The sequence below is a fragment of the Pantherophis guttatus genome, chromosome 10, assembly GCF_059756535.1.
Source record: "Pantherophis guttatus breed Tessera chromosome 10, ASM5975653v1, whole genome shotgun sequence".
Lineage (NCBI taxonomy): Eukaryota > Metazoa > Chordata > Lepidosauria > Squamata > Colubridae > Pantherophis > Pantherophis guttatus.
This window is the reverse complement of record NC_142072.1, coordinates 14,811,748-14,823,983: the sequence shown is the minus strand read 5'-3', so window position 1 is coordinate 14,823,983 and position 12,236 is coordinate 14,811,748. Positions and strand designations below refer to the sequence as shown.

The window sequence follows — 12,236 nt, the reverse complement described above, 5'->3', positions numbered from 1 at the left end:
TTAGTGACCGTTCAAAGTTACAAGGGCAATGAAAAAAGTGACTTAGGACCATTTTTCACACTTAACGACTTTTGTAGCGTCTCCATGATCATGTGATCAAAATTCAGATGCTTGGCCACTGCTTCATGCTTAAGACCTTCTGACAAGCAAATCAATGGGGAAACCAGATTCACTTAACAACCATGTTAGTAATTTAAGAACTGCAGTGATTCACTTAACAGCAGTGGCAAGAAAATTTGCAACGTGGAGCAAAACTCACTTAACAAACGTCTCACTTAACACTTAGAAAATTTGGGTATGGTTGTAAATCAAGGACTGCCTGTATATAGATCAGTGTTTTTCAAAGCTGATAACTTTAAGATGGGTGAACTTCAACTCCCAAAATTCCCCAATGGTGAATTCTGGGAGTTGATGTCTACATCTCGTAAAATTGCCAAGTATGAAAAACGCTGATTTAATCAATGAGAGACTACAAGTAGTTCTTGATTTAGAACATAATTAAGCCTGGAATTATGATCCTTAGTCATGGCAGTTGTTCAGTAAGTATTACGTAACTACATCCAATTTTACAGTCTTTTTTTGCAGCAGTCATTAAGCAAACGAAGTGATCGTTAAATAAGTCCATTTTCCCCAATGGGCATTTTCTTGCCAGAAACCAGAACTAACTACCAGAAAAAAAAGCACACACCAAAAATCACTATCGTGTGAACTCAGGATGCCATAAATGCAAGGTTTTACTTTAGAGATTCTGCTTGAGGGTATGAGAGTTGTAATTATTCTTCTCCTTGGAAGGGGCAGTTTTTGCCTAGGTTTTGTCGGGTGTCAGCAACCCACGACTCTGGAGCCGCATGCGGCTCTTTCATCCCCCTGCTGTGGCTCCCTATCGGCTGAACCCACCACTGGCTGGCCCCGCCCCTCGCTCTCCCTTTCCAGTCACTCCTCGCCTGGCCTGAGAGAGACAGAGAGAAAGAGACAGAGAAAGAGACACACACAGAGAGATACCTGTTTCCCACAGAAAACACTGGGAGTCACAAAACCTCGGTAGGCGTCGCTGGGGGGGGGGGTGTCATGTGACTGGATGGGAGTGATGTTGAATTGACCACACCCACCCAGGTTTTGTGGCTCCCGGTGTTTTCTTTTCTGTGGGAAATGGGTCCAAATGGCTCTTTTTGAGTGTTTAAGGTTGCAGACCCCTGGCCTAGGTCTTGAAGATGGCTTGGATCAGTGTTTTTCAACCTTGGCAATGTTCAGTTGTGTGGACTTCAACTCCCAGAATTCCCCAGCCAGCGTAGGACTCCCAGTTGAAGTCCATACACCTGAAAGCTGCCAAGGTTGAGCCACGCTGGCTTTGGTGCATAGAGCTTAACATACAGCTGCTTTCGAGCCTGTATCTACAAAGCCAGATGGCACATCACAAGCCCACACCCCTCCCACGGGTGATCAGCCAGATGGCCTCTTAGGCTGATGCACCAGTTGATAAAGAGCATTAACTTACTGAGCCCAGAAACATGAATCGCTTTCACATATTTCCTGATCCGCTGAAGAATGGCTTGGTCTCCATCCAAACTCTGAAATACAAAAAGGGGAAAATTGCAAAAGCTTTTAAATGTTGGGTTAATGTAGCTAATTTAAGCCCCTCTTCAAAAAAAACCCCCAAAGAACTGTACGTTACAAGTATTCACTTAACCAGTGGAGGAGTTTACACACAAAATGAAATCTTGAAGCACTCTAGCTGGTTAACCCAACAGTGTGTATCTGTCACCATCTCCTTGCCAACTTAGCAATAGCATAGCAATAGCATTTAGACTTACATACCGCTTCACGGTGCTTTACAGCCCTTTCTAAGCGGTTTACAGAGTCAGCCTATTGCCCTCAACAATCTGGGTCCTCATTTTACCCACCTCGGAAGGATGGAAGGCTGAGTCAACCTTGAGCCTGGTGAGATTCGAACTGCCAAATTGCAGGCAGCCGGCAGTCAGCAGAAGTAGCCTGCAGTACTGCGTTCTAACCACTGTGCCACCACGGCTCTTAGCAGTTTGAAAGCATGCAAATATTATAAAGGAGGTATAAACTTACATTAACCTAGCCAGGATGGTTGAATGTATGGTGACCTTGCATCAACTGCAAAAGATCAAGGCCAGAAAGGGGTTCTTTTCTACCCAACTTCAACCTCTCGGGGGCCTTCTCCTTGACAATAGTAGAAAACTCGATGCTAGGCTAGTAAACATTTAAAGACAACTTTTTCACAGTATTATTTCTAACCCAACGTTGAAGTCCACAATTCTTAAAGTTGCCAAGGTTGGAGACCCCTGCTCTAAACAACAATAGGCACAACTATACAAGTGATAAGAAAAAGAGGGAAAAGGCTTGAATCAGCAAAGAGTTAATTGCAGTTTGGCAAAGCTTCAGTCATGATAACAGTCCTGGAAAATACTTGAGGAGTGTAATCGTTGGCAGGAGGGATAATCATTGTTTAGGGTCAAACAAGGGATAACATTTGCAGTAATGAATAAGAGAAGACGGTTTCCCCACTGTTGGGAAAGTCAGCTTGGAAAGAGAACTGGTACGGTATCGGTTCTTCGATGGCCTCCTTTTATCCAATGAAAGTTTAGCATTTTGGCTCCTGATTTTAGACTGTATTTTTATGATGACTATGATCATGATTTATCACTTATAGCTTTTATGTACACCGAGAGCTTATGTACCGAAGACAAATTCCTTGTGCGTCCAATCACACTTGGCCAATAAAGAATTCTGTTCTGTTCTGTTCTGTTCTGTTCTGTTCTGTTCTGTTCTGTTCTGCTCTGCTCTGCTCTGCTCTGCTCTGTTCTGCTCTATTCTGATTTTAGACTTTGGTAGAGGTGCAGGGAAAGGGGGCGCAACGGCTCAGGAGTTAAAGATGTTGAGCTTGTCAGCTGAAAAGCTGACAGCCAGGTTCAAGTTCTGAGCATTGTGCACCCACCCCACCCCGCCCCGCCCAGGAGTTTCCACGCGGCCTGTTTTGGATGCAGGTAAGTGCATGGCGCAAGGGAGGGCGAAAAACGGGCCTACCAGAAGTTCGGGAGGGCCAGAAACAGGGCCGTTTCCGGCCTCCAGAGGGCTTCAGGAGCCTGGGGAGGCCATTCTCGCCCTCCTGGAGGCTCAAGGAAAGCCTCCAGAGCCCAGGAAAGGCAAAAATGCCCTCACCATGGTGCAGGAGGCCAACTAGGCCACGCCCACCATGGCCATGCCCACCCAGCAACCGGGCAGAGAACCCCTTGCTAAAATTTTTGAAGCCTACCCCTGGATGTGTCCATATCATTCTTTGGCCATGATAAAGAGGCTGTTTTGCCACCGGCCTCTTCTGAAATATATTTCCACTTGCCAATCAGATCTGTAACTACTATCCATCCTTCCAGACAAAGCATTGGGTTGCAGGACCTGTCCCGTCAAGTCTGCTTGCAGAATTGACCCGTGCTAGCTGCATTTTTCACAAGAGAAATCCCCGCCAGCTATCTGTTTGCATCCCTACTATTATTACCACCGTATTATTGTGGGTTTTGTTGTTGCAATTTAAAGAATAAAAAAGAAATATCGAAGCCTGGATGCCAAATACCATTTTTAATTCTTGAAGTCTGCCTAAATAAAAGCCCCACAGGAAATAAAAACATAATAAATATAATGCTTTTCAGTATGCCAGCTCAGTGTATAATTTTTTAAAGTTATAAGACTCTTCAAAATATTAGTCAGATGAGCAAAGAGGTGGCTGTGGCCAAGGGATACAGTTGGTAAGGGGCTCCTTCATTCCCTTTTCTCTGTTAAAGAGGCCTCTGTTTCGTCGGGCCCTGAAAACTTATTTATTTCACCTAGCCGGGCTGGCTTGATCCCACTGTTTTGGTTAAATTTAATAGATTTTAATTGGGTTGTTTTAAATTGCGGCCAAAAATATTTAATCATTTTAAAACTGTTTTTAAATTTTGTATGTTCTGTTTTATTCTGGCTGTTCACCGCCCTGAGTCCTGCTGGAGGAGGGCGGTATACAAATTAAAATAAATAAATAAATAAATAAAATAAAGAGGCATCACCTAAACTCTAACACCAGATTAGACCAGGGGTGGCCTTCAAAAATTTTAGCAAGGGGTTCTCTGCCCAGTTGCTGGATGGGCGTGGCCTAATCAGCTGTTTTTGCCCTCCCCGGGCTCCGGAGGCTTTCCTCGGCCTTCCTGAATTTCTGGTAGGCCCGTTTTTCGCCCTCCCTGAGCCTCCGTGCACGCCCTGCACTTACTTGCATCCAAAATGGGCCACGAAGGGACTCCTGGGAGGGGAAGGGAGGGGTAGGCGGAGTCAGCCAGGAGTGGGATTTGGGGGTTCTCCGAACTGCACAGAATCTTAGCTAGAGGTTCTCCCGAACTCCTGCAAACCCCCAGCAGCCCACCCCTGGATTAGACTTAATTTACGTTCCTCTGCACAAGAATTTACTCCAGTGTTTCTCCATGCTGGCTGGGGAATTCTGGGAGATGAAGTTCACACATTTTACAAGATGCCAAGGTGGAGAAACACCGATCTATTCCAACTAGCAGGGTCTCCGGCAAAGAAATCCTTCCCCATCTGCTGCCGATTCTCTTTTGCCTGGAGCTGAACCGCGAATTCACGGCCTGCAAAAGGTCAGAGAGGCTGTGAATTGGACCCAAGCTACCTGCGTCAGCCTCCAGTTTCTCCTGTACCTCACTTGACAGGAGTTAACCTGGGCAAGGCAGTCCCGATAGCAGAAGTTTTGGCATGCCTGATCTTGTTAGAGGAACTGCGGGAGAATCCAGGGAGGGGTGTCTCTCCCAGGTGGATCACGTGCACAACGGAGACAAGCTGTCGGTTGGGGTATTATTATCCAGCAGTGCAAGATCCATCCAGAGGAATCAGCCTGGAAGGAAGGAATCATCACTGCAACACAGTGCAAATCTTGCAATGCTTTCTATCGTTCTGTTAGGAGAGTTATATGCAGTTCTCCACTTACAAACTTTTGATTAGTACAACTATTTGAAGTTGTAATGCCAATGAACAAAAGTGACTTACAACCGAGCCTCGGACTTATGACCGAAGCACAGTGGTGAAATGTAAAATTTGTTATTACCGGTTCTGTGGGCGTGGCTTGATGGGAGGGTAATGTGACTGGGTGGGTGTGGCCAACTTTTTATTTTTATTTTTAAAAGCATTTTTTCTCTTTAGTCGAAGAGGTTGTAAAAAAAATGCTTTTAAAAGGCTCTGACAATCCCAGCTGAGTTGCGTGATCGTCAGAGGCTTTTTTTTCTTTTAAAAACATTTTTTCTACAACCTCTTCGGCTGAAGAGGTTGCAGAAAAAAATGCTTTGAAAAGCCTCTGACGATCCCAGCTGAGCCGCACAATCATCAGAGGCTTTTTTTTTTTACTTTTAAAAGCATTTTTTCGGCCGAAGAAAAAATGCTTTTAAAAGTTAAAAAAAAACAAACCCTGATGATCGCACGGCTCAGATGGACGGTGGGGGGAGGGCACAGGGATTTTTGCTACCGGTTCTCCAAACCACCCGCCACCATCGCTACCAGATGGGACGATCCGGTCTGAACCGGAAGCATTTCACCCCTGCCGTAGCAGCATCCCCATGGTCACATGACCAAATTCCGGGCGCTTGGCAACCAGCATGTATTCCTGATGGCTGCAGATTCCTAGGGTCACAAGCAAAGTCAATCAGGGAAACCAGATTCGCTGAATGATTCTGTGATTTAACTAAACCACTGTGGCGGAAAAAAGGTTGCACAATCGGCCACAAGTCATTTAACAAACCCCTCGCTTAGCAATGGAAAGTCTGGTCCAGTTGTGGTCAAAAGCTATCTGGAATCTCCTTAATACTTTCAATTTTTCAAGTATCTTTTCCAATCTGGGCACGCCTGTAACTCTCTGCCTCCGTCAAGCACTCCTAAAGGGTTTCCTGACAGAACAATTAATTCCTTTCCTGACAGAACAATTAATCAGTGGAACGACTTGCCTCCAGAAGTTGTGGGTGCTCCAACACTGGAAGTTTTTAAGAAGATGTTGGATAGCCATTTGGACTAGAAGACCTCCAAGGTCCCTTCCAACTCTATTCTGTTATTCTGTTTCTCCACATGCTGGCTGGGGAATTCTGGGAGCTGAAGTCCACACATCTTCAAGCTGCCAAGACTGAGACACGCTGGTCCAGGGGTCCCCAACCTTGGCAACTGGTTGAGGAATTCTGGGAGTTGAAGTCCACAAGTCTTAAAGTTGTTAAGGTTGGAGACCCCTGCACTGGTCTACTCGGTTGTCCTCTTTTCATGAATAATGGCTGGCACAAGTTTACAAACAAAGTGGGTTAAGGTAAAACAGACTAATATAGCAAGATCAAGGGACTGCTTCCGTCTGACAGTCTTACTGTAATCATCAATGATTCGAAAGGGATCTCACTTAAATGAGAATTGGGGTGTACAGTACACGTTGTATTTTGAGCGTCTTAGGGACTTTTTCATTGTTGTTTTGGATGTTCCTGCCCACAGAAAACAAGCCAAACAGCTGGCCTGATGATCCATTGCAGTGGAGAATCTCTGGGCACCCATCCCCAGACAAATGACTCAGCCCAGGAGGGACATCAGCTCCACAGCTGGAGATGTCCTTACAAAACCCTCTTCTATACAATTCTATTAGACCTAGTGATCTTTCTGTGCAAGGATCCCATTTACACTTTGCTTTCCAGAAGAGGCCTTGAACCCGTTCGAAATGGACTTTGCCAGGCGGCAAGAATCACAGTAAACTTCAAAAATAGGGTCTGTCTATTGCATAATGGACACTAGTCAGTCAATGGGTCCATTCTCCATCTTCTCATCTCAATACAGCGAGTACCAGTTAGTACAGCATACAAGCCGCCAATTGGCAAGGAAACCTGGCCCAAGAATGACAGCAATGTAATCTAAATTTAGGAGGAGCGTAATACATGCTCACAAATAAACAAAAGGAAATCCTTGGGGAGCAAGACAGAGACTGGCACAGGCTACTCAACAGTGGGCAGTCTGGGTAGCTGCCATGCCAAGGAGCCCATAAACGGAAATAAGGTCAATCCAGGATTATAAACCTCAGCTCCTTTCCAAGAATTACGAGATGCCAAGAATTTAGCATGCCATCTACACGCTGTCCGGTCACTGGTTTTTCACCTCCAGGAATTTGAATCATTACAAGGAAAAGCAAACAGAGAAACTGCACTTTCAGGCTGATTCAAAATATACCACCTTACTCAACTTGGCAATGTATCTCTAGAGTCATTTTGATGGCAGGCACCAGCTAGAAATTGAGAGGCTGTGAGTTCCCAGACACATTTCCTCACAGGAAGTAGTTGTTGTTAGTTATGAAGTCGTGTCCGACCCATCACGACCCCATGGACAATGTTCCTCCAGGCCTTCCTGTCCTCTACCATCCTCTGGAGTCCATTTAAACTCACACCGAGTGCTTCAGTGACTCCATCCAGCCACCCCATTCTCTGTCGTCCCCATCTTCTTTTGCCCTCACTCTTTCCCAGCATTAGGCTTTTCTTCAGTGAGTCATTCCTTTTCATTAGGTGGCCAAAGTATTTGAGTTTCATCTTCAGGATCTGGCCTTCTAAAGAGCAGTCAGGGTTGATCTCCTCTAGGACTGACCGGTTTGATCGCCTTGCAGTCCAAGGGACTCACAGGGGTATTCTCCAGCACCAGAGTTCAAAGGCTTCAGTTCTTTGGCGCTCAGCCTTTCTTATGGTCCAACTTTCACAGCCATACTCTTCACAGGAAGAGTTAAGGCATAGATGGAATTCTCCTTCAACCCTCAGCAAGCACCCGCTTTTCTCCAAAAACTCCAGATTCCCCAAATGTCGAGATCAGGTACAACTTAAATTAAATTGAATTAATTAAACTATTTCTCAATGTGCCTAGGAATTGGCATCTGGACATTTCATGCAAATCGGGACCTCTTTTGGGAGTCCTTCATTTTGTCTTTGGTGGAAATGGAGACTGGTGTAAAAGTGGCTCTTTTACATTTGCTTTTACCACCATTGCTACCCTGTTTAAAAAACCAGCTAATGACTATACAATACTTTGGATCAAAGGAACACAAGGATGTGGACAGCTGCCCAAGAGAAGAAAGGAAAGAGATTCAAATAGAGTCTGACGATTGCTAGTAAAACTTGATAGCCCAGAAAGTTATGAGATCTCCTAACTTTATTGCTGGGGGAGGGAGGGACACAGAGAGAGAGAGAGAGAGAGAGAGACCTGGTAAATTTCCTAAACACTCTTCAGTCTTGGAATGTACAACCGTCTAGGATAAAAGCCTCACCTCCAAACAAATCTAAGTTTAACATCACTAAGTCAATAGAAATTGCTTGCTTTTTTTTTTTAAAGTTCTAGTTCCTGCATTAAGTCATTCTGCAAAAGTGGATTTCCAAGAGGGATCCAAGTTAGATTAATGTCCCTCAATGGTTTTTTTTTTTTCATTTATTGATCATTTTTACAATTAGAGTCAAATAGCTTACATCAGAGACGTCTAACCTTAGCAGCTTTAAGATCTGTGGATTTCAACTCCCAGAATGGCTGGCTGGGTAGTTCTGGTAAGTTGAAGTCCACAGAACTTAAAAGCAGCCAAGGTCGGATACCTCCAGCCTACACTATAGAGCTATTGCATGGATCAAACTATTAGAAAGCACAGCCTACATTAGAAGTCTTGATGACCTATAAGCATCATACAACAGCCATATCAAATTGATCCAGTGGTGGGATTCAAATAATTTCAACAACCGGTTCTCTGTCCTAATGACAGGTTGGGTGGGCGTGGCCATAGTGGGCATGGCCAGGGGGTGTAACAGGCAGCACTCGGCCTCCTGAACCCCCTGGGAGCAAAAATGGGCTATGGGGGTTATGCGGCACCCCGCATCCCATTTTGGGCCTATTAGGCCTCCCTGCAGCCTTCAGGGAGCAAAAACAGGCAGTATACAGGTCGTCAATGGAAGGCAGGTTGGTAGCCATTGTTTTTTCTACAGTTCTAACTATCCTCTGAAGTCTGTGTCTGTCTTGTTGGGTTGCAGAACCTAACAAGATGAATAGGAGCTTTCGTGATAAACAGAAATTATACCTCCTCCTTCTAATCAAATCAACTCTTTATTATGGCTGTCAGGCCAACAGGAACAAAAAATAAATAAAAAAGAAAAAAAGAAAAAATGGAAGACGCGTAAGGGAAGGAAAATTAATGCAGATTTTCCAGCTCCAAGCAGAGATGTAGAATACGCACAGAAATGCAAAACTGTGCAACCGCAAAGGACCTGACTGAACAATGATCAGGCAGGAGGGAAAAAAGAACAAAGTCACATGCTTTGCCAAGAATTCTCTCCTGGTACATAATGTTAGTACACGGGCAGTGTTTGTAGTACATTGAGAGCTGCCCAGAGTTGCGCTGCACTCCAGCGGTGCCAAAATAAAATTAAATAAATGTTCATTCAGAATGCCAAATGCCTGCTAAGCTTGCAGAAGTTGTGGACTCTAACCAAGCCAAAGCAAAATGTCTATGGAGGTTCTGAGTCATCCAGGTCATGGTTGCCCCAAAGGTGCTTTTTCAAGAGGCAATGTTGCGGTCCACTGGGCGGCCTGCGGAGCTGGCAGCAGAGTTGGACAGTGAGGAGGGTGGAGAGGAACATGGGCCAGTCCTGGAGTCTGGGGAAGGCTCAGACGAGGGCTCTGCGTCAGAGGCAGAGATGGGGCCAGGGCCATCTGGGAGGTACGTGCTGCCTCCGGAGCCTCCAGAGTCTGACAGCAGAGAGGCAGAGGAACAGGGGGAGCCTGTTCCCAGTACACACATGCGCAGAGCTGCCAGAAGGCAAGAACAGTTAAGACGATAGGGGCAACTCGGGACTAAGGCTTGGAGATGATTGGCCCCTCCCATAAGACATAAAGGTGGAGCAAAGGGACATGAGCCTTTGCAGGAAGCAACTTTGTTCGTTCTGATCTGTTTAAACTCTGGAGCTTCGTTTTGACTTTGTGCTCCGTTTGGTCTTGCAAAGCCAATTGGCAATTAGGTCTTTGGCAGTGTGTCGAGGGAGATAAAGGTGGGTGCTTATCAGCCTTATCCCAAAGGACTGTGGCAGACTTCTGTCGGACTATTCATAAACTGCTTGGGACTATTCAAAAACTGCTTGGGACTCATTACGGGCTATGAATGAACATAATTCACAGCCATTGAAATAAAAAGATGGTTTTTGGGACTAAGTATGCGATTGTTACTGTCTCAGGAAGCCTTGGTCAGAACAGGCAACTGGACTTTTTTTTTGTTTTTCTTTGAAGACGTTTCGCTTCTCATCCAAGAAGCTTCTTCAGCTCTGACTGGATGGTGGGGAATGGAAGGATTTAAACTTCTTGCAGACAGCTGGTCATTTGCATCCTTTCAGCAAGTCTTTAAGGCCAGTCAGAGCTGAAGAAACTTCTTGGATGCAGAGCGAAACATCTTCCAAGAAAAACCAGAAAATTGCCTCTTGAAAAAGCACCTTTGGGACAGCCAAAGCAAAGAAATCCCTCTGTGTTTTCCCTCTGCTTCAAACTGCCCCCTCCCCCTTGAAAAAAAATTAATTGCTTTTTGGTGCAGGAGAGATGGTAATAAACAGCCTTCGCCCAGTCTCCTGTGTGTAGATTCAACCATCTACACACACAGAGTCCTATTTCCAAACCAGAGACAGCGGGGTAGGACAATGGAGAGAAGGATGATTAATTCACGGCACAGCCAAGTATTAAAAACCTGAGAGAGTCTCACCAGTCTGTTGAAAAAACCTCTCACCACAGAAGCGGTTCCTGGTGCCCAGAAGGTTGGGGGCCACTGATTTAGCAACTTGCTTTTTCAGTGTTTATTTACTAATTTTCAATTCCTGAAGTATCCAGAAACTGTGGTATTAAAAAGTGGAAACTTTCTTTTCAAAGACCCAGAGGGTGTAAGGCATTGGATCAGTTTAACCACCACTGGGTAATTAAATAAAAACACACAAATCCTAGAAAATCCCAGGTCATCTGGTATCTTGCAAAACTATTGCTCTCTATGGCATTGGGTGACAGAACAAATATTTATCCCAAAAGTCAGTAGGTTTATCTGGCCCCAGGACAGGTAGATTAAGGGCACCCTCTCAATGCCAAATATGGAGACTCTGAGCCTTTAAAAAGCTTTGTTCTAAATGGCGAACAATTATAAAAGAATGTGAAATAGATTTAGTTGCTTCCTTTTTCCTTAGCTCAAGCTTCTGATTTCCTCAGCTTACCATTTCCGACTCTTTTTCTGTGTTCTGCAAAATGCTGCATACTTTAAAATGGAACAATGCAATTAGGATGCATATAAGTGGCGAAGTCTGTGATATAATACTTTTGATATGACTATTTTTAGTCACATAGTACTGCATAAGGCAGGGGTGTCAAACTTGATTCCGTTGAGGGCCACATCAGGGTTGTGTTTGACCTCGGTGGGCCAGAGTGGGCGTGGCCAGGGTGGGCGTGGCCATCCTGACGCGTATCAGGGGCGCCTGCGGTGGCACGAATTATCTGCCAACGAAAAAAGGCTCCCAATTGCCATTTTCAGCCGGGATGGCCTCCTGCAACCCTCTGCCAGCGAAAATGGAGCTCAGGAGGCACCTCAGGAGAGTAAAGTACCCTGACTAGGTGGCTCAGTGGCTAAGACACTGAGCTTGTCGATCAGAAAGGTCAGCAGTTCGGCGGTTCAAATCCCTAGTACAGGTCTCCTGCGTGACCAGGGGGTTGGACTAGATGGCCTCCAAGGTCCCTTCCAAGTTTGTTACTGTTACTGTTACACCCGTAATTTATTCAGAGTAGAGTAGAGTAGAGTAGAGTAGAGTAGAGTAGAGTAGAGTAGACTTGGGAGGGGAGGGGAGAGGACAGGACAGGACATAATAGAATTTATTATTGGCCAAGTGTGATCGGATACACAAGGAATTTGTCTCCGGTGCATAGCTTGTGTTCCTACAAGAGATGGAAACAAGCTTGTGTCTGTAATCGGATAACAAGAAGGTTAACCAACAGGGTGATGTGAGAGGATTACATTGGATTTTGATTGGAGGTTTAAGAATTCTCAATCCCTAAATTGGCTTTCCCCAAACTGCTGCTTAAATCAATGAGGTACTCATTGAATCAATTTCAGTTAGAGGTACTCTCCTAAGCAGGCATATACTTGCAATCTGTGGAAAATCGGCACTGTGTTCCAGAGAAATCCC

The 12,236-nt window shown here is 45.1% G+C and overlaps 1 protein-coding gene across 2 annotated transcripts in view; it reads right to left on the bottom strand.

Annotated features, from left to right (window-relative positions):
- The window catches only part of ASAP3 (ArfGAP with SH3 domain, ankyrin repeat and PH domain 3), a 94,146-nt gene that overhangs the window by 71,146 nt on the left and 10,764 nt on the right, over positions 1 to 12,236 (bottom strand). For both annotated transcript variants that reach the window (XM_060691496.2, XM_060691497.2), the window contains exon 2: positions 1,496 to 1,568. In XM_060691496.2, the coding sequence (XP_060547479.2) occupies positions 1,496 to 1,568 (73 nt within the window). The remainder of the gene's footprint in view (positions 1 to 1,495; positions 1,569 to 12,236) is intronic.